This window comes from Littorina saxatilis, linkage group LG5 (assembly GCF_037325665.1).
Source record: "Littorina saxatilis isolate snail1 linkage group LG5, US_GU_Lsax_2.0, whole genome shotgun sequence".
Classification (NCBI taxonomy): domain Eukaryota; kingdom Metazoa; phylum Mollusca; class Gastropoda; order Littorinimorpha; family Littorinidae; genus Littorina; species Littorina saxatilis.
In genome coordinates this window covers 27885653-27909197 of record NC_090249.1, presented here as the reverse complement: position 1 = coordinate 27909197, position 23545 = coordinate 27885653, and the positions used below count along the sequence as shown (strand labels likewise).

The 23545-nt window shown below is 41.8% G+C and overlaps 1 protein-coding gene across 1 annotated transcript; it reads right to left on the bottom strand.

The window, feature by feature from the left end:
• Positions 1-3119: 3119 nt before the first annotated feature.
• LOC138966747 (uncharacterized) lies at positions 3120-23545 on the bottom strand. Its single transcript, XM_070339077.1, has 10 exons — positions 22870-23545; positions 13749-13963; positions 13299-13380; positions 12688-12871; positions 12111-12178; positions 10020-10099; positions 9385-9494; positions 8470-8570; positions 7435-7743; positions 3120-7162 (listed from the first exon to the last, which is right to left on the bottom strand). The coding sequence occupies exons 1-10, from the start codon at positions 23009-23011 to the stop codon at positions 7047-7049; spliced, it is 1407 nt and encodes a 468-aa protein (XP_070195178.1). The 5' UTR covers positions 23012-23545; the 3' UTR covers positions 3120-7046.

Sequence of the window (23545 nt, the reverse complement as noted above, 5' to 3'; positions counted from 1 at the left end):
GTGTGTGTGTGTGTGTGTGCGTGCGTGCGTGCGTCAGTGCTTGCGTGCGTCATGCCGGCGTGCGTGTGCGTTCGTGCGTACGGTTTTGTTTGGTTCCATTGTTGTTTCAATTTGCTTTGTTTTGTTTCTAAGTTGTTGCTGTTGGTGTTGTAGGGGATGATGTGCTTTTCGATTTGCTTCACGAGGCTTAAAGGCAAATAATATTGTAGAGGCTGGCCAAACTATGATGTTTGTTTGTTCGTGATCGCACTAGAAAGTGCCAAGCCAGAGACACTTTATACAGAAGGCGGTTTTGGATGTTTGGTGCCTCGTTGTGGTTGACAATATTTGTCGTCGTTCATAACAGTTTATGGTGACCTGTACAGTGTTACATGCGTATATATATATTTATATACAGTTGTATGTGTATTGTAAACCTATATACTTCAGATGCCAGTGCAATAATAAGCGATTGTTACATTTTGTAAATGATGCTGTTCGTCTCCTTCAACTCGTGTGAGTGGTTTTTATTTTAATTTAATTTTACAGTTTATTTACAACAACAAAACTTTTTGAAAGGTAGCCTTCCTTCCAATGTCAAAGATTATGTAAGCCACAACAGAAAGGCCCAGGTTCGGTTTTACATGTGATGAGAGCATCCTTCCACTGGCACGCATACCACACATTTACAGCGTGGGGTGTTTCTTGCACAGCTGCCAACTCAGTGCTGGGTCTTCTTCTTCTTCAGCGTTCCAGAATTTTCTGGTTACGTGAGAGCTCGCTTGCCCATTTGGGTTCCCCAAACTATACTCCGAGAGCATAGTCAGCTTCACTCCGCTTTCGTTGAGTAGGCATGCTGGGTATTTTCGTGTTTCCATAACCCACCGAACTCTGACATGGATTACAGGATTTTTTCCGTGCGCACTTGGTCTTGTGCTTGCGTGTACACACGAAGGGGGTTAAGTCACTTGCAGCCGTCTGCACATAAGAAGTTGAACTGGGAGATCAGAAAAATCTCCACTCCGCGCTTAACCCACAAGGCGGCAGCGACCGGGATTCGAACTCACGACCTCCCGTGATTAGGAGGCCGACGTCTTACCACCACGCCACTGCGCCCGTCGAGCACTACGCTGTACACAGAACGTAGCCAGGCTGCAGATGTGTGGTATTTGTCCAAGTGGAAGTATCATCGTGCCCCTTTTAAAAGTCATGAAGGGTAGTTTATAATTCAAGAGATTGTTGACATGGAAAGAAAGGTACATTGAATCAAACTTTAGACGTGTATATAGGCTACTAAGTGTGTGAGGGAGAGATAAGGTAATGAGAGAGAGAGAGAGAGAGAGAGAGAGAGAGAGAGAGAGAGAGAGAGAGAGAGACAGACAGACAGACAGACAGACAATGACAATGACAATGACAATTCTTTATTTAACGAGGGTAGTAGATTAACTTGCAGTGGTCTGCTTTTTTACATCCAGCCCTCGCCCTAAAGAGGGACTAAAAAGAGAGAGAGATAGAGAGAGAGAGAGAGAGAGAGAGAGTTCCATTATTGGCGAATTATACCTGGGTAAAAAAAAAAACTTGTTTAAATTGTAAATACCGCTGCTCTTAGTAAACAGCGAAGTTCATTGCCTCCACTGCAGAATTAAAACAACGCACAGCAACTTTTAATGTTTTTCTCCGCACCTTGGAAGCAATAGAGAAATCGGTAAGAACAACAACAAGTTGAGGAGAAACCGAAACAAAAACAAGCAAAAAAGCAAAACAAGTAAAATTGTATTGTGATACTAGATTTCGATCATTATTTGCTAACCAACTATATCTGCCAGTTTTCATTTATTCTATAGATCTGCATTGCTTTGACTTTGTCCAAATTTGTGTGTGGAATTTTGTCTAATGACTTTCATGGCGATGAAGTTAAACTTTTTGGTCATTTCGAATAATCATCATTATTATCACCATCATTAATGGTACTTAGTCTATGGAATGCTACCTTAAACGCACAGTCCATCCCAAATAAACGATTTCGCTTACCCTCTCAGATCCATCCAAACTTTTAGATTAGATTTGACCTCCCTTCCAACTGGACACATCACATCGGAGTTTCATGAATTAATTTTTCAAAAAGCTTGTGGCTTTTACGAAAATAAATCATAGAAAAAGTTCAACACCGCATTGCTATATTAGGATTTTAAGTTTTGGTATATGTCCAAAGGGAGGGATCAATGGTCTTTTCCTATGTAAAACCTAGCCAGATCTGAGTGATAAGCCGAACTGTTTTCGCGAGGACTGTGCCTTTAACACGCTTCTGTTGTAGTGGAGAATCCATCATTAGGACGCCAGGATATCATTTTGTGACATTTTATTGATTTACTATGATGTTGCAGCTTCATTCATTCTTAGAAACAGAATTCTATCACTTTTTTGTTTTTATATATTAAGGCAATACACATTTATTCTCATGTTCACTTCAGGTCGACGTTTCTATTTACGATTTTTCAAGCCATCGTTTTTAATATTAGAACAGTGATATGGTGCACCGTGCAATACTTGATAAATTGTTGTGTTTGTTTATGTAAAGTAGATGATTAGTTGAAGTAGAATCCTGTCAAATGTGTTATTGTTTGTGTTCATGCAAAATGTATTTTTTGTCCCGGTATAAAGACATTAAACTGTTGTTTCCTGTCGATTGGTGCTGTGTGTGTTTGTGTTTAAAAGACAAAACATGTTGATCACGAAATCATCTCTCAATTCTGCTGTTGCTGTCTCACTCCCTCTCTCCTCCACCTCTTCTTTCTTCTCCCTCCTCACCCGTCCCTGCCTCCCCCCCCCCCCCCCCCCCCCCCCCCTCCGTCCTTCTCTCACCTCTCTGTCCATCCTGTCCCTACCACCCTCTCTATCCCTTCTCCTCTACCTGCCCCCTCCCCCCTCTGTTCCCCTCACTTCCCGCCTTCTATCCACCCCCCCCCCCCCCTTCTCTCTCTGAGCAGAAACACACATGCCAAGTACATGGCAAACCCCAAATTTAAGCTCTGGCCCTAGAACTATTCGCACACTACACTGTCACGGTGAGAAAACAGAAGAAAGCAGGCATTGGACCCTTGCTACAATTGCACATGCATCCATGTCAAAACATCACACAGTTTACTACTGATTAATACACTTTATTGCAGGGTTTAACACAGACACAACCAAAATTGTGCACACGCACACTATAAACACTTCTTTGGAAAAACAACCCCCACACAAAAGACACACATTAGTAAACATTCTTTACTGACAGTTATATTTGCTTTATATGTGCCTAGAATGTATTATTTCAAACAGAATTTCAAACAAGTTTTCTCTAAAAGCAAACATACAAGCATTAGCTGTCAAAAAAATTCACAAAAACTAAATCAAAATACAGTCTATAAACTGAAGACCAATAAAAAAAAGCCCACATAGAATCAAAACTCTGTACAAAATTAACCGTATTTCCACAAGCCTTTGTCTTATTCTGACCATGCTGCAAATTTTGGAGAAAAGCTAGCAGCATAGACTACAAACGTAAATAAGCTGATAAAATCGTACACAATTATTTTTTCTTCATTAGAAATCCTTTCATTTACATTACATGCTCATCTTGGCTGCATTCCTCAAACTATACCACATAAAATATTGCTGCCTGTCAAAACAGTGAAATTACTTGAAATGTTTATGTCAAGAACCTTCTCAAAATGAGCGATGTCATGTACCCTGAATAACACACAGCGAATACAAATCAGATAAAAGAAAAATACATGAAATGAAAATATATGGATTATTAATACAAAACAAAGATAATGTAATACTGACATTTATTATATCACAGATACTGAAATGAAAATTCTGCAAGGACATAAACCAAAAGCACAAGAAGCTTTAAACATTTAAAAAAATATATACATTTGAGGGATGGGAAGTTACTCACATTCAGAAAATACATGTAGACATAAATTAGTAAATAAATGAAAAACACACTGTCACACACACCAAAAATCGCACACCCACAGACAAAAAACTAAAAAAAAAGACAAAATTGCAAACTTAAACGGAAATAAAAAACACAACCATCAAGCAACCGAACACGCTGGTTTTTTAAATTTTTTATTAGAAGTTACATTGTTTCAGCAATAAGAAAGAAAAAACAAGTCGCGTAAGGCGAAATTACTACATTTAGTCAAGCTGTGGAACTCACAGAATGAAACTGAACGTAGTCCGCCGCTAGTGCAATAGGCAGTGAAAGTGACGAGCCTGTTTGGCGCGGTAGCGGTTGCGCTGTGCTTCATAGCACGCTTTACTGTACCTCTCTTCGTTTTAACTTTCTGAGCGTGTTTTTAATCCAAACATATCATATCTATATGTTTTTGGAATCAGGAACCGACAAGAATTAAGATGAAATAGTTTTTAAAACGATTTCGGAAATTTAATTTTGATCATAATTTTTATATTTTTAATTTTCAGAGCTTGTTTTTAATCCAAATATAACATATGTATGTTTTTGGAATCAGAAAATGACGAAGAATAAGATGAAATTGTTTTTGGATCGTTTAATAAAAAAAATAATTTTAATTACAAGTTTCCGATTTTTAATGACCAAACTCACTCATTAGTTTTTAAGCCACCCAGCTGAAATGCAATACCAAACCCCGGCCTTCGTCGAAGATTGCTTTGCCAAAATTTCAATCAATTTAATTGAAAAATGAGGGTGTGACAGTGCCGCCTCAACTTTTACAAAAAGCCGGATATGACGTCATCAAAGGTATTTATCGAAAAAATGAAAAAAACGTCCGGGGATATCATACCAAGGAACTCTCATGTCAAATTTCATAAAGATCGGCCCAGTAGTTTAGTCTGAATCGCTCTACACACACACACACAGACAGACACACACACACACACACACACACATACACCACGACCCTCGTCTCGATTCCCCCCTCTATGTTAAAACATTTAGTCAAAACTTGACTAAATGTAAAAAAGACAATTACAAAAAGCCTAAGACACAATTTTGCAGTTTACATGGCTATAAAGAATAAGCACATAAACAAAGTAAAAAGTAAATATTTTGATTTTTATGGAAGGAAGGTATTTCGGGGTAAAATGAGAAAAACATAAATGTGATCATGTACAGAAAGGACTGGTTGGCCAAACAGGTCGGGCAGATGCTTGAGTGATTTTGAATAAACCATTATGAGTGGTATATATACATTTTTGAGAGTAGGCCCACGACTTTTTGGCGACAGGTGTCCTGTATTCCGAGGTGCCCTATCGGACGGTCCAGTTGCCTGGGGTCAGACCAAAGTATGCGTCAGTGACCCAAGACAGAGGCATGTGAACAACACTGCTAGAAGTGGACAAACCTAACATCTTTCTACCCGCGACGGGGAAAGGGGGCAGATGGGATAGAGCCACTTGTTTATTGTTTCTTGTTCACAAAAGCACTAATCAAAAAATTGCTCCAGGGGCTTGCAACATAGTACAATGTATTACCTTACTGGGAGAATGCAAGTTTCCAGTACAAAGGACTTAACATTTCTTACATACTGCTTGACTAAAATCTTTACAAACATTGACTATATTCTATACAAGAAACACTTAACAAGGGTAAAAGGAGAAACAGAATCCGTTAGTCGCCTCGTACGACATGCTGGGGAGCATCGGGTAAATTCTTCCCCCAAACCTGCGGGGGGACTACCTCATGTGATACATACGATACAGACTTGCACACCATACATATTGCAATACACCATATCCATTTCACAAAAGACATACACATCATATTCCTATTTGCACAAACACAACCACATCTCGAACATCCTTGTAACAAATGTGAGCTACATTCTTTCTCATACAGCGATATAGATATAATATTGACAATCTTTTCAACTAGTCATCATATTCCCCAACAACATTCTCTTTTATACTATGCAGAAGGAGTTCATTATGCTCGTACATGTTATTACACTTGACTGGTTATTGAGGTCTCGACACCAAAATATGACAAAACATACATTGCAATATTATAAAGAATAAAGGTAACGTTGAGTATGATGTAAAGAAATATAAGAAAGATTACTGAATAAAAAAGGAAGAAAAAAAAAGCAGCAAAACAGATCTCGAGAACAGCTTCTCCTAAAACGGTGAAGTGATTTACTGGGTTTTTGTTGTTTTTTTAAAAAAGAAGAAGTAACTGTAAAACACCTGACCAAAACTAAACAAGTGTTTCAAGGGAAACAATTCTGACAACAGTTAATCCATGATTTTTACTCTCCCTTATTTGAATTCCTAGATGGGTTTCTTTTTTACTTTCTTGTTTTTCTTATTGCATTGCTTAATTATTACATGCAAGTATGTGCATTTTTCGGATAGCACAGCTTAGAAGAATTGGGGAAAGAGGGATACTTGTACTTTCATCAGTACAAACATGTTGGGAACAGTGGGTACCACGGATAGCACAGCTGCCAACCTTTTGAAGTCAAAATCCAGGAGCCAGGTGGTCCAGGTGGACTGTTTAGTCTTGAGCAGGGAGAAGTTGTAAAATTCGGAAGATTCCCGGAAAATCCGGGAGGGTTGGCAGCTATGAGATAGGGAGAAAGGAAGGGAGAAATGAATGGTACACAAAATCATTGGTTCAAATGTTAAAGTTTAATAGTAATATCAGAATCGTGCACCAAGATCTTTTCGTCCAATAAGAGATCTGCAGCCAGTCTGGCTTCTGTAATCCCACTCTTTCACTGTGTTAATGATAAAACAAAAATTACAAAAATTAACAAAAATTATAATAAGTGTATAAATAAAAAAACCAGCTCACTTGGACAATATTACATGCCATATTCTAGCTTTGTCATCAGGATTCTGGCAATGTTGACTTAGACAAAAGAAAAGATAACAGTGCTTATAAACACCATGCTCATGTGTTTGCAAAAAGAATTAATGGCCGGAATTGGCGATGGTGTTGAGTGAGTTATCACAGCATTTATGATGTGGCACAGATTATCTTAGCCATTTGGTTTAAGGTCAATAGGAACAATGAACAGAACAGCTCAGAGGTCATCCAGCTTCAAGTCCACACTTTCATCCTCCAGAGAGTCAAGGTCAACTGGATCACTTGCAGCACTGTCAAGGTCAAGGTTATCAAGGTCAACGTCGGAGATCAAATCTGGAATGAAAAGAAACAGTGTGCGGGAATAAATGTTTTGAACATGTGGATTCATACATATTTAAATTCAGCACTCACAAAGTGATATTAAACTTGTCAAGAAAATGAAATGATTAAGCTTAAAAAAAATTCAAAAATGTGTCAAAGATTCAAGGTACATGATATTATGCAACATCTTATTCACTGCTCTGCAACAAGCAGAAAATAAAACCCACCACATTCAGGGACGCACTCCCCTATATTTTTTCTCTATTTCACTGAATGATACTAACCTCCAACATCGGAATCACTGTTTGCGAGGTCTGATTCTGGTAAAGAAAATGTGGTTTCTTTCGCCGGACTTTTTGAGCCTGTGGTAAATTTTGTGGTTGATGTTTTTTCACCCCTGACAAGATTGTCAAGGTCATCACTCAAATCCTCTGTGACATCAGACTCAAGGTCAGTGTCATCAGACAGATCCAGACTAGCAAGATCACTGTTGACGTCATCATCATCATCATCATCATCATCATCATCAAGGAAGTCCTCCAGTGTCAACTTGGGAGTAGGCTTATAGGATCTCAATGCAGATTTCCGTAAGACTGCAACATGAAACCAGTCAAATTTGAATGGTTAATAAGTTTGGTTAACATATTCGCAAGCATGAACTAGCATGTGAAGACATGTGCACATGTAAACTTATACTATAAGTAATAGAAACATTTTGTTTCCCACAGTATGTCAATCCAACAATGAACAGTGTTTGTTTGTTTGTTTGTTAATCTGCTTGTTCACTTGTAAATGTGTTTGCTTGTTCACACAGCAGCTTAGGAATAAGCAGAAGTAATGAAAACTTCCCCAAATAATGACAAAGTGTTTCATGCTCATCCCACCTGCGTAAATGCACCTCTAGCTTCACATAACACACTTACACTTATGCAGGCTCACTCACTCCATTTTACCTTTCACATACTATCCTCACCACTTGCAAGCAAGGATGTCTAGGCGGGCAGGGAAGCACAACTGCATGGTAGCCAGGCGACTTTCACGCACCCACACAACGACCTGCGAGCCTGACCCATCATTCAACCAAACACCGACTATATTCATTCTAGCCCCCCACCCCCACCCTATTTAATCAGTTCATGTTGTTTGCTCACCACTAGAAAGGAGAGATGTCTTGGCGGGCAGGGAAGCACAACTGCATGGTAGCCAGACGACTTTCACGAACCTGCACGACCTGTAAACCCTCCTATCATTCAACCTAACACTGATTATAATCGTTCCAGCCCCCCACCCTATTTAATTAATTCATGTTGTTTGCTCACCACTTGAAAGGAGAGATGTCGGGGCGGGCGGGGCAGCGCGACTGGCAGCCAGGCGACTTTCAAGGCTATCCAGCTTGTTGTGAAACTGTGCTATTGTTGACCTGTTGACAAGTACATTACCTTGAGTAACACCTTGAGTGAACCACATTCACACACACACATATCAGTTTTGACTCTTTCGTTTAGTGACTGCTACTGTCCACAATCATATTCTAGTCAGAGCGGTGCAAAGCCCTGCATGAAATCAAATATTATGTCATTTCAATTCAGATAATATGACGCTGCATGGATAAAGCATTTTGTTTGTTTGTTTGTTTGCTTAACGCCCAGCCGACCACGAAGGGCCATATCAGGGCGGTGCTGCTTTGACATATAACGTGCGCCACACACAAGACGGAAGTCGCAGCACAGGCTTCATGTCTCACCCAGTCACATTATTCTGACACCGGACCAACCAGTCCTAGCACTAACCCCATAATGCCAGACGCCAGGCGGAGCAGCCACTAGATTGCCAATTTTAAAGTCTTAGGTATGACCCGGCCGGGGTTCGAACCCACGACCTACCGATCACGGGGCGGACGCCTTACCACTAGGCCAACCGTGCCGGTATGGATAAAGCATAAATCATGGTTTAATGTTATAGTGTAGTTTTAGCAATACACTGAAGTACATATCTACAAATAAGATACTAAAAGCTAAGCAGAAAAACTCATTATAAACAACCTTTGCTGTAATATTAGTCAATTCAGTATGATGAAAGCATCTGACAATCAATAATTATAGTAGCTAACATAAGTAACTGATAATATAAGCATGATATTCCCTCTCCTCACCATCAGTGCAAGAAAATCCTTCCTTCACAAGCCCCTATCATGCTAATCCTGCCCCCTCTCAGAGGACCATTTGTGTTCTCACCTAAGTTCTCTCATCTGCAAGACGTCACCAGTGTTGACAGGGGAAGGCTGGTGGCCAAGGTAACCGCTGCTTTGGCCAAGAAGGCTTGAAGCAGATCCATTCAGCGCATCCTGGATACAGACATTTTATCCTACATACTTGAGAGAGACCAGCTGTGTCAAAGCAAAACCATACACTCACACGTTGGTATATCATGTAAATGAGGTCGTGTCAAACTAGTCTGGCAATTGGACCTATTTTTATTTTCCACTGCTCATGATGACAAAGTCATTGCATCTGTACATGTCAGTTACGCTTGTTACTTTGAAAATGTTTTAAGTACTGTTCTTTCAAGGGAAAATAAAAAAACACCTTGATAATAAAAACAAGAAAGTAAAACGAAATCAACACTTAAGCCACAAATGTTAGGAAAGGAAAGAAAGTAGATTCACTAAAGTAGAAACTGATAGGAAAATTCACTAATTCTTATCACACACACACGCACACACACACACACACACACATACACACACACACATACACACACACACACACACACACACACACTCTTTCTCTCTTTTTTTTTCACACTCCTCCCGATTGTCAAATGAGGAATAAAAACTAATGAAGCAGTGCAATAAAGGTTAAAGTCTCACCCGTTTTAAATTTAATCTGTCCCGGGTATCTCTGTGAGTGTGACTTGCACTGTTTGATGATACATTAAGTTCAAGCTTCCCTGCACATGACACAATTATGGAAAACATATCAGTCATGCTCGTTTGGTCTGAAATAACAAGTACAGTCAAACCCTCCTTTTACGACCTCAAAAATCTGAGAAAATCAGCTCTTAAAAAAGGAGGGAGTCTTAAAATGGGGGTAAATTTACAGAGGTTATGAACAGAAAATGTGAAAAGCAAGGTCTTAAAAGGTAGGATCTTAAAAGAGGGGTTATACTGTAACTGACAAATGGAATACAAGCCATCCTAAAACTGTCCAAATCTTGCACATATCCACAGGGTTCCACATCACGTAGAATTAAGGGTATAATACCCTTTGACCCTCCAAATCACGTACGAAATGCTCTCTGAAGAGGTATAAATACGTAACTGTTTTCTTCCAAAGAGGTAAAAAAAACGTACGAGTCAAACGCTGAAAGGGTATAGCCTTTGCTAGTTTACAAGCAACAGCACGCAGGCCGCCTGCTCTACTGAGACCACTAAAGTACACGCCGTGTTTGTGCCACTCCTCTGTCGACACTGACACGCCGTGAAGCAGAGGTTGCCTCCCTTGTCCTCAAACTGTGCGATATCTTTAAACTGATCATCTCGATGGCCCTGTTCGCTTTAGCCTATCCGGTGCTGTCGCCTGCTCAAAAAAATGCCTCGCAAAACGCTCTGGGAAAACAAGAAGGGCAAAGCCCATAGGACTCACATGCTTGACCTTGACCTTTACATGACCTTGACCTTCAGGGTCAAGGTCAAATAACTAAACCTAGCAATGACATCATACACTAAGAACTGCTTTACACATTTTTCCTACCAAAATACATGTAATAATAATAATGCAAACTTTTATAGCGCTATTCTAGAAAAATGTCTACTCTTAGCGCTTTACAATACATACATCGACCAAGCATACTATACACGCACAGGCAAAGAAACCGACCAAACATAACCAACAAACTATACATGCACAGGCAAAGAAAGCGACCAAACATACAATACACGCACAGGCAAGATAACGACCAAACATAAACAAACATACTATGACCAAACATAACCAACATACTATACGCGCGCAGGCAAAGAGAACAATCAGCACATGTAATAATTACTGACAACTAATAATGCAGGCATACAATGACAGTCCAATACACAGCCTAAGCTTACACATGTGACCCAAGGTCAAGGTCATCCAAGATCATGCAACACAAAGCTGTTAATTCAAGACATAGGAAGTACAATGGTGCTTATTGGCTCTTTCTACCATGAGATATGGTCACTTTTAGTGGTTCACTACCTTATTTTGGTCACATTTCATAAGGGTCAAAGTGACCTTGACCTTGATCATATGTGACCAAATGTGTCTCATGATGAAAGCATAACATGTGCCCCACATAATTTTTAAGTTTGAAACAGTTATCTTCCATAGTTCAGGGTCAAGGTCACTTCAAAATATGTATACAATCCAACTTTGAAGAGCTCCTGTGACCTTGACCTTGAAGCAAGGTAAACCAAACTGGTATCAAAAGATGGGGCTTACTTTGCCCTATATATCATATATAGGTGAGGTATTCAATCTCAAAAACTTCAGAGAAAATGGGAAAAATGTGAAAAATAGCTGTTTTTTAGACAACATTTATGGCCCCTGCGACCTTGACCTTGAAGCAAGGTCAAGATGCTTTGTATGTTTTTTGGGGCCTTGTCATCATACACCATCTTGCCAAATTTGGTACTGATAGACTGAATAGTGTCCAAGAAATATCCAACGTTAAAGTTTTCCGGACGGACGTCCGGACGGACGGACGGACGGACGGACGGACGACTCGGGTGAGTACATAGACTCACTTTTGCTTCGCATGTGAGTCAAAAATGACATTTCATGGATACACCGATTGTCACTCATACCCTGTGAAAAATCTGGAAGGGGTATAAAAACCCTTTACTTTTTTCCTGAAAGGGTATGAATACCCTTGACTTTTGGGGTTGTGTGGAACCCTGTATCCTGTTATACTTTATTCTACTCACCGACTCGGTGTGTCATGGAATTCACGTCTCTGCGTATTTCCTCCATCTCAGAATGAACATTCTGCTGCCTGGAAAAGAACGGGAAGACAGTTTTAAATTATAACAATCAACACCTCAGCCAAACAGATGAACCTTAGATTTATTTTTTTTAACTTTATCTTTGCTTACTTGATTTGAGCTGGCATCTTTACGCATCTTATGTGTCAATCACCACGTTCATTTGTGTAATTTGTATAACTACAAATTATCACAAAAAGAACAAGAAAAGATCAAGATCTGAATAAAATTAGTCTAAATCAGCAGGACTCTCAAATTTTGTTAGTACATGTGATGACACGTAACTGAGCCAAGTTCCTTTCCTGTGAATTATTTAAATACTATTTGTTTGTCCATTCACTTCAAGAATCACTATGTCCACATACCGGTGAATGTTTGTATTGTCAAGCAATAAACATTCGAATAACTAATTCTTCTTGTTATTCAATTCTTAAAGGTTAGCGGTCTATCGGTTTCATATTTCATCCAGAACAGCTATTCATTCATATTCATAAAAGTGAAAAGTGTTGAAAAGGCTTACATGTCTTTGAAGCTGCGTTCCAAGCTGTCAGCGCACAAGGAAGATGTTTTGCTGGCACTGATCATGTTCTGAAGACGCTGCATGTCCATTCGCACTTCATAGCGCATCAGATCCACTTGTGTTTCAAGGTGAGGGTCCACCCTCGTGCTCTCGTTCAGTCGACTGCTGATGGCTCCCACCTCATCTGTTACAAAATCAAGTTAAGGCTTAGATGAATTTATTGCATCAATAAGTAAATGAAAACTTACTGAATGACAAATACAGATCATTATATGAATGCATTGATAATTGGATGAAAAGTTTGACTTTGATGGTACATTTGTACGAATAATGAATAAACCAGTCAAAGAACAAATGACTTATAGATTCAATAAATGAACAAATAAAGTTCAAGATACTCTTCCTTTTCAAATAAACATTTTGCATGATACTAACTCGACAAGAGAAAGTCTGTACTTTGAGCTAACTTGATTTCTTTGATGAGATGTCAAACAAACATAAAAGTGACAAATCAATGCTGACGTGACAAACGTCAAACCCTCTCCTTATTATTCAGTTTTTTCTTTGAGTGAAATTCATAACTAAAAACATAGTTAAAACGCAGCACTCACTCTGAAGATCCCTAATCTGTTTCCGATACTGCTCCTTCTCCTGGTTGAGGGTCCTCACCAAACTTTCCAGTTTCTCGATCATCTGAAATTATGGCAACTACTCTGTACAAGTTTAATCAAGATGTCCTTTTCTTCAAAAAAATTATTCTTGACCTCCTATAGGCGTAGCATTTTCCAAAAATCATAACCTTTCACAAAGAGAGAGAAAGAGAGTGCGTACATGCTGTGTGTGTGTGTGTGTGTGTGTGTGTGTGTGTGTGTGTGTGTGTGTGTGTGTGCATGTGTGGTTGCGCGTGCTCATGATTTAAAGAGATGTGTGTGCATTTGTACGGAATGTTGGTGGTTTTGAAGTTGACTTGAAATTCTTTCTGTTGGTGTATACAGGGTGGGCAGGCAAATAGGATATCAACATTTTTCATTATAAACCACTGACTGTGGAATAAAAATTACCAGGTTTTGAGAGTCAACCTTTGACAACAATTCTCTTGTTTCACTGCTGTATCCTGTAGCAAAAGATCCTCCAGCTACCATGGAAGTCTGAGGAATTGGACTTGAAGATCTGTTCCAACCCATCTGGCGTCGTATGGAGTTGATGTGGTCATTGTTGTTAACATATGATGTTGACACTGCTGTCGTAAAAGAGGGTGAGTTCCGCCAACTTGGGGCTGTGTGCACAGAGAAGGTGAGAAAAAGTTACTGTCAAATCCCTAGCAAACGCCCAGTATGTAGCAAACGCCCACCCCCCACTTTTGGCCAAAAGTTGTGCAGAGGGGTCAATACCTAGCAAACGCCCACCCCGGTTTAAAGGACAGTCGGCCTCCTATATCTACGATTGGTGCACACTGTTCGATGGTTCTCCTTTTTTTTGGTGGGGTGGGGGGGGGGGGGGGGTAAAATTACGTCATGTCTCACAGTGAAGTCGTTCAGTGACGTTTTTTAATGTTCAGCCATGCCGAAGCACAAATCCTTTACAGTGACATATGCTCGTACAAACTAAACGCGTTTAAATATCTTGAAAACGAAACTGCAGACAATGTTTCGGTATGTGCCCGCGAGTTTTCTTCCAGAAGAAGCTGAGAGTGGAGACGACAGTGAAGACGATGATGTTGACTTCGAAGGACTATAATGAGCCCACGATCATCAACCCTACCAGATCTCCAAACAAGAGAAGAAACTGTGTTTGTGCTGACGTTAGTCCGAGAATGAGAAGAATCAACTGGTCACTTGTGTTCTTTTTTTTCTTCTTTTTTTCTAGCACAGATTTATTTGTGTAAACAAACGGTGTGTTTAATTTTCATTAAAATTGCATTAATCACATGGTTGTACCACTTTATTTCTCTCGTGAAAATGTGATGACACGTTATCTTGCAAAGGGGTGGATACCTAGCAAACGCCCACCCCCTACTTTTACCCGAAATCTGTGCGGAGGGGGTGTGGGCGTTTGCTAGGGATTTTACGGTAAATGCATGCACATATATACATAACTAGATGAATACCTGCTTCGCCGGGAAGAAGTCGAGCCGAATACCCGGCTGTGCCGGGGACCCGGCACAGCCGGGTGTACGCCGGCTTTGCCGGCGCACCGCACGAAGGAAGGGAGATAAACGCGCAAAACACTGGAGAAGAGTAAAAATAGTATAACGGGAATATGGATTGAGCGTTGTCGACAGTGACCTTCTAAAAATAGAAACGGGAATATGGATTGACGCCACACGAAGGAAGGGAGATAAACGCTGAAAACACTGGAGAAGATAAGGAAGAGTTACTGGGAATGGATCCAGAGAAAAAGCAAAATCGGTTCAGCGCTGCGTGCTGAGAGCACGTATTGAAATATCTCATCGAGCAGGTTGTGTCCGGGGTCTACCTGAATATGCCCACCAAATTTGAAACAGATCCATCGAGAACCTTGGGCGTGCATCGCGGACACACACACACACACACACACACACACACACACACACACACACACACACACAGAGACACAAGTCGTATATATATATAGATACAGTCACAGTGACCAAAATCTGATTCGCTTTCTTATTGAGTTTGCGATGAAATATAGGACTGTCCCTGAAGTGTAAGCAGTGTATGACTTTTAACAAACTGTAAAGTGAATCTTATCAAATCTAGTCATTATTGTGACACCTTCCTCACACCAGACAGTGCATTAGCTGTTTTAATGAATGGAGCAAGGCCTGAACTGCTTCTGCTTTACATATGTATAGTCTGTCCGGGTGAAAAGGAGAAGACGTTTTAAATTATTTTTAAAAAAAATCCAATCAACTTTTACTCTAAGAATAAAAGTTGTTAAGGACGATCAGTACTATCTTATATTAAAAGGGTTAAGCACTACTGTCAATAGTTTTTGTTGTACCCAGGTAAAATTTTCAGCGATGTGACCAAAAATGGGTAAATATCAACCCCGGAGGAGCCTCAGTGACGCATAACGCTGACCTCCTAAGCCAGCCAGGTGTGCCGCGTGAGCAAGTTTTTCACACCAATTCAGTAAAATTGCAGTCCTCAGTCAGATTCTGTCCAATGAACTTCTCAGTAGCCAATAGGGGGTGCTTTCAAAGTGCAAACCCACCACCCCCCTCCGCTACCCTATTAGCTTACGGCAATAATTATGAGGCACTAAAATTACCAAAATCAAACTTGGAGAATACATGGAATAACTTAGTTTTCTGCGTAATTATTGAAGTGACTTATAAAAAGAAATGAAAAATGTGCGAATACTAAAGGATATAGACTGCCGCTGCTATGGAAACTGGCATAAACAGCGCCATATTGGATTCCTAGGAAACGGTTTTAAAGCAACATCATACATCAGAAATGCATAATATTTGGCACAAACAGACACATGACTTATATCTACAATCATATGGAACGTTTTTCTGACAAAAGACTACAGTTGAATTTAAATTAATTTTCATAATAAGAATTCATGAATATGTGGTTAGAAATTCATTAATCCTTATTACAAATATTAATTTAAATTCAATTGTCGTCTTCAGTCAAAAAAACAAAATCATTCTATATGATTGTAGATATGAGTCATGTGTATCATAATTGTGCCAAATATCATGCATATCTGATGTATGATGTGGCTGTAAAACTGTTTCCTAGAAATCCACCATGGCGGCTGTTTCCATAGCAATGGCAGTCTGTGTCCATTAATATTCACAATTTTGTCATTCATTTTTATAAGTCACTTCAATAACTACCAAGAAAACTAGTTTATTCCATGTATTCTCCAAGTTTAATTTTAGTGCCGCACATTGTGTTCTGATGAAATGAACAGTGTTGCGACGTTTCATACGTGCATTGCTGCATGCTTGCAAGTAAAGTAGCAACCCAATACTGCGTTCCTTGAGACAACAGCAAATGTACGGTCTATAGGGCATGAGATCAAGGGCTGTGCGTTTTATCAAGTCCCGATCAAATTAATCCAATTTTGAGATGAACCCCGATGTTGGCCTACCTCACCTTGCATCTTCCCACCGCTGTCGTTTCGTGCATGAGCGTGACAGTTAAAAGAAAAAATACAAACACGAGAGTTCAAATGAATATATTAAACTTTGAGGTAGAGCGTGAGGCTCTTTTTGGGTATACATTTGATGATTTTTCTTTCAATATCGGTCAATTTCACGTGTACAGGGCTTACACCACAACAGATAGAAACTAGTTCTGTTAACACAAAGTAGTACTACTCGCCCATGACAACTTGTGTTCGTTCTTGAACACATACCAAAATATCATTTATTCATTTTTAAATAATTTAAAACGTCCTATATTGGTCCCTCGAACAGACTATACCATATTTTGGAGATTAAGGCGCTTCGTTGTAAAAGGCGCTGTTGTGGAGATCGCTAGATACCACTGGAATCGAATGGAAGGATAAAGAACATTATGGAACTTACTTTGATTTAGTGCGCAGTCACTCATGACGTAAGCGTAGACGCTCATCGGACAGATGGAACTGTGTAGATCTAACCAGATTAGTGTCGATGTTTCCCGAATATTCTCGTATGTCCATTAACTATATAAGTAGGGCTGCGCACACGTATTGTTGTTCTTTACCAGTCTTGCACTTGTTCTTTCTTACACTGTGCTGAGAGATATTGTCACCGTTGTTCCAGCTGTTAATAAATCTACAGAACCTACACAAATCGTTGTGTCTCCTTTGCGACTGAGAGTGACGAAAGGAAAAACACGACAACTGGCGTCGCCGACAGTTACTTCCCTTGTCTATTCGGAGTGACTTATTACTGCAAAATGACGGAAACAGAGCAGCTGATAACGCTTCTGAGGCAGCAGTTGGAGCAACAGCAACGCCAGCACAAGGAAGATATGGAGCAACAAATGCACCAGATGGAGATGATGATGAAAGTGTTCAGTGGTGCCGCAGCTTCTGCCAGGGAGGAAAGCTACGATGATCCGAGTGCTTCGAATCTACGTTTTCCCATTACTACACAGGCAGCTGCAATCCCATCTTTTGTTGCGTTTGATGCAACATCGGAACTGTGGCCTGACTACTGGTCAAGATTTTGCACGTTTGTGGTCGCCAACTCCGTGCCGGAGCAGCGCAAGGCTCAAGTTTTCTTGACGAATCAGACTGCTACGGTCTACAAACAACTGGCAAATCTGGCTACTCAGCAAAATCCGCCCAAGGACATCAACAGTTTGACAATGGACGAAATTGTCAAATTCATGAAAGAACAGTTCGACCCGAAACTCTTCATAGTGCGAGAACGTTTCAAGTTCTGGAGTGACATGAAACGGAAGCCAGGCGAAACTCTCCAGGAGTTAGCAGCGCGCATACGCCAAGACGCCGCTACCTGTGACTTTCCTTCGATCAAAAACCCACAAGACGAAGCTCTGAGACAGAGATTCATATGTTCTGTCAACAATGAGGCTGTCTTAAAGGCTCTATTCAAGATCAAGGACACAGAGCTGGATTTCGCACGTGCTGTCCAAGTCGCGATTGAGACTGAAGACGCAGCGAAGGTTGCCAAGGAAACTGTCTACGGTTCCAAGACCATGCCAGTCAACAAGGTCCACCAGAACAAGACTACGGGTCCACGAAAGAACCACAAGCAGTCTAATTCCACAGACAGGAAGTGCTACCGATGTGGAAAGGCCCACAAAGCAACAGACTGCCCCTACAAAGACGCCAAATGCCGATACTGTGACGTCACAGGACATTTGGAAGCTGTCTGTAGAAAAAAGCAACATCAGAATCGGGAACGACATTCCCAGGCTTCCGTGAAGAGATTCACGAAAGCAGAGCTTGTCAACGCGATCCTCGGTGAAGTTCCCCAAGATATTCCTAGGTTGGATGTACCCATAACAATCCAGGACCGACAGTTCACCATGGAACTGGACACCGCAACTACAGGAAATTTTGTTTCTCTTCCGGTCTGGAGACAACTAGGAAAACCGAAGCTGGATGACGTCACACACCGTTACGAGTCTGCCAGCAAGCACGACCTGCCCGTGCTGGGAACTTTCGTGGGCCAAACCAAGGATCCAGTGACTGGTAAGCAAAGCTCAATTCCGTACATCGTCACCAAGATCCCTCATCTGAATCTGCTAGGACGCAACGCAATCCAGACTCTGGGAATTTCTGTGGACAATGCTCTAGGACTGAGGAGCATAGAGAGTCGCGCTAAGAGTGAGGGTGCAAAACCTACGCATCCAGCGACCTCCAACGCGCCTTATGCTGCCCTGCAACGAGATTGTCACAGACTGTCTGATAAATTCCCAAATCTCTTCAAACAAGAATTGGGATGTCTCAAGGACTTCGAACTGGACGTGAAGTTCAAGTCTGATGCGAAGCCGGTTTTTTACAAGGCACGTCCGGTACCTTTCGCTCTTCGTGATGACCTCGCCAAAGGCTACGAAGAAGGCATCGCCAAAGGAGTCTGGAAGCCAGTCCAGTTCAACGAATACGGAACACCAGTGGTACCAATTCGTAAGGCACAAACCTCGGGCACCCTGAAGCCCAAGCTACGGATCTGTGGTGACTACTCAGTGGGCATCAATGATCAGCTTGAAGATCACCGTCATCCAATGCCACTCCCAGAGGAACTGATGCAGAAGCTAGGAGGTGGATTCGGATACACCAAGATCGATCTTGCTGATGCCTACAACCAGATCAAGCTGGCACCAGAGAGTCAACGCAGGCTAGCCCTCAGCACTCACCGTGGGGTACTCCTGCAGCAACGACTTCCTTTCGGGATAAAGTCAGCACCTGGTTACTTTCAAGAGATCATGGAAAACCTGACCTGTGATCTACCTGGTGTTGCCGTCTTCCAAGATGATATACTCGTCAGCGGGAAGGACGCCAACGACCACCTGAGCAATCTGGAACGTTTGCTCACTCGTCTGAACGACAAAGGACTCAGATGTCGTCGTGAAAAGTGCGAGTTCGCACAAGCCAGTGTGGAATACCTTGGACATACCTTATCGGCCGAAGGGATCTCCAAAGGATTGAAGGTCGAGGCAGTTTTAAAAATGCCAGCCCCTACGGACGTCTCAAGCTTGAAGTCTTTCTTGGGCTCAGTTCAGTTTTACGGGAAGTTCATCCCTAACCTGGCCAGCATGGCAGAGCCGCTCTACTGCCTGACGAAGAAGGCGAACCCCTGGAAGTGGGGAGATGAGGAACAGGCAGCATTTGAACAGTTGAAAAATGTGCTTTCCTCGGATCAAGTTCTGGTACACTTCGATCCAAACAAGACTTTGGGACTAGCTTGTGACGCGTCCAACGTTGGAATTGGAGCAGTCCTATTTCATCGCTATCCAGATGGAAGCGAGCGCCCAATCGCCAACGTGTCCAAGACTCTCACGGCTGCAGAAAGGAACTACAGCCAAATCCACAAGGAAGCCCTGGCCATCATCTTTGGCTTGCGGAAATTCTACCAGTATCTCTACGGACGTCAGTTCATACTGGTGACAGATCATAAGCCGCTGACATCACTGTTCGGACCGAAGAAAGGGACCCCACTGCTCGCAGCTAACAGACTAGCTCGGTGGGCCCTGTGGCTGAACCAGTTTAACTACACCATCGAGTACCGGAAAACAGCGGATCATGGCAATGCAGATGCCCTTAGTCGCTTGCCATACGGAGATGACATCGACTTCGACAGGGAGGAAAGTGGTGAAGACATGGACATGGTGTGTGCCATCAAGGTTCTCAGTCTTCAAGTCCAGCCTGTGGATGCCAATATCCTCCGTCAAGAGTCAGGAAAAGATCCAGTGATATCTACTGTGATGCGCTACGTCCGTGAAGGCTGGCCACCAAAGAACGCTGAGATCAATGAAGATGTCAACAAGTTCCGGAAGTTGTCGGACTCTCTCAGTATTTGCCACGGATGCCTCGTCCATGGATCGAGAGTGGTGATTCCACAGAGCCTGCAGTCCAAGATCCTTGATCTGCTGCATCTCGGACACTTCGGCATGGAACGCATGAAACAGTTGGCAAGAACTGCTGTTTACTGGCCCGGTATCGATGCTGCTATTGAGATGGCTACTCGACGATGTGACTCGTGTGGTGAACATCAGAACAAGCCATCCAAGCCTCCAGTTCACCCATGGATGCTACCAGAAAAGCCGTGGAGCCGCTTACACCTGGACCATGCAATCAACTTCATGGGTAGAGACTGGCTGGTGATCACGGATGCTTACTCCAAGTATCCATGCATTCATCCTACGTCATCCACGTCCTCTAGAGCCACTCTAGACCTGCTGGAAGAAGATTTTGCTCATTTTGGATTGCCTCACACACTTGTCACTGACAACGCGCCGACCTTCACTTCTGAAGAATTTCAGAGCTGGTGCAAGGAACGGGGGATCACGCACCTGACAGGGGCACCATATCATCCTGCTACCAATGGAGCCGCCGAACGTTTGGTGCAGACATTCAAACAAGCACTGAGAAAATCTTCTTTGCCACCGAAGCGTGCTCTTCAAGAGTTCTTGATGCAGTACCGGAGAACGCCGACATCCTGTGGTTTCTCTCCGAGTGAACTCTTGAATTCCAGGCAGTTACGGACAAGGATCGACACTCTGCTGCCCTCGCCAGCCCACATCGCTCAGGGCAAGCAATCCAAGGAGGCATCCAAGTCTCAGATGACTCCAGACTTGAAAGCTGTCGTCAAGGTAACCAGACAGTACAAGGCCGGAGATCCTGTGTATGCTCTGTACCATGGACCTCGCCGAGACAAACAAACCCGATGGGTACCAGCAGTCATCAAGAAGTCTCTGGGTACTCGCTGCTTCAACGTCATGGTCATTCCTCATGGTCCAGTATGGAGACGACACTGGGAACAGCTACAGCCACGCTACACCACTGAGGAAGACAATGAACCTGGTGAGGAAGTGGACACTGTTTCTGAACTTGTAACAGATCACCCCATGGAGATCTTGGAAACTGTGCCACAAACTCGGAGACAGACCAAACCCAAAGGTACTCCATCCGTTCCAGAGTATGGACCAGACAATCCAAGACGGTCAAAGAGAACACGCAAACCCACAGAGAGACTTTGCTGTTGATGCTTGAGGAGTAGCATCAGTTTAGGTGGGGAGGTGTTGTGGAGATCGCTAGATACCACTGGAATCGAATGGAAGGATAAAGAACATTATGGAACTTACTTTGATTTAGTGCGCAGTCACTCATGACGTAAGCGTAGACGCTCATCGGACAGATGGAACTGTGTAGATCTAACCAGATTAGTGTCGATGTTTCCCGAATATTCTCGTATGTCCATTAACTATATAAGTAGGGCTGCGCACACGTATTGTTGTTCTTTACCAGTCTTGCACTTGTTCTTTCTTACACTGTGCTGAGAGATATTGTCACCGTTGTTCCAGCTGTTAATAAATCTACAGAACCTACACAAATCGTTGTGTCTCCTTTGCGACTGAGAGTGACGAAAGGAAAAACACGACAGGCGCAACCCCCAGTTTTAAGGTTATAAAATGACAAAAATCCACAAAATAGGCACTTCAGGTGGAAATGTACAGAGTGGAAATATGTTTTCTCCACTATGTGCGGTGAGATCAAAGAATCTGCATTCTGAGAGCTGTTTGGCCTTGTGACAACAGCTGTCAATGATCATATTTTCAGCTGGGCCCAACTGCCTTCCCTAGTTTACAGACACTGACCTTCTTACCCTCGGTCAAAGAGCGATGACCAAGTTTCTACTATTGAGACCGAGGTCTTTGAAGTAAAACCATGCATTATCACTAGAGAGGGAGTGTTCTGTTTCTTTGAATAACGATGTGTGTACATCTTTACTTTTCTTTAGCCTGGCATACACAAGGCGTTACCAGTCAACTGTACGCAGGGGAAAAGTTGAGAAAAAATTGCACCGAAAGTACAGTATAACATGTGTGTTTTTACAATGTCTGGTGAACTTTTATCCCTTACATAATTATGTCAACAGCCCTACCACAACACACACACAAATAAATACACAAAAACAAGAATGCCATCTTTAAAGAACAAACAACATTCCCTGATTCAGAATCATAACACCTTGACAGAAAGGTATTTATGCTTTGTACTTACTCAAGTTACTGAGGTAGTCTGAATTATTGTTCAATACAATACAATACAATACAATAACTTTATTAATCTCTAAAAGAGAAATTACATTGCTGAGCGTTTGTGTCCGTAATAATAACATACATAAAACATTCAAAATAAACATTTGTTCTTTGTCCTGAGAAAATATAGCACATTGGTTATCACATAAGAAAGTATATTAAAAAAATTAACATGCATTCACCATCAACAATGCACAAAAGAAAGTCAGCACCTTGCCGGTTATCACATATTGTCTAAGATTAAGAGAGTAGAATGCAAAACAAAATAAACAATACTGAAACAATACAGAACACTGACCCCGTGCATCAGAGCGACAACACCAGCATCTACCGCCCCACCTGAGAATTGAAGATGTGAATTGCAGATGGAATGAACGAATTTCTGTAGCGTGTGGATCTTGCGGTTGGTTGTCTGAATCTGTTGCTCCTGTCTGTCCGTCTACTGTCAAATTCCGGTCTGAGTGGGTGCGAGTCGTCAGCCAAAATCTTCTGTACCTTGTCAGTCAGTCGTCGTTCATGTGTTGATGTGAAATTGTCCTGCTTCCTCCCAACCACCCCACTTGCTTTCCTGATGAATTTATCTAATCTATCCCTGTCTTGCTTGTTGATGTTGCCACCCCAACACACGGAGCCAAAGT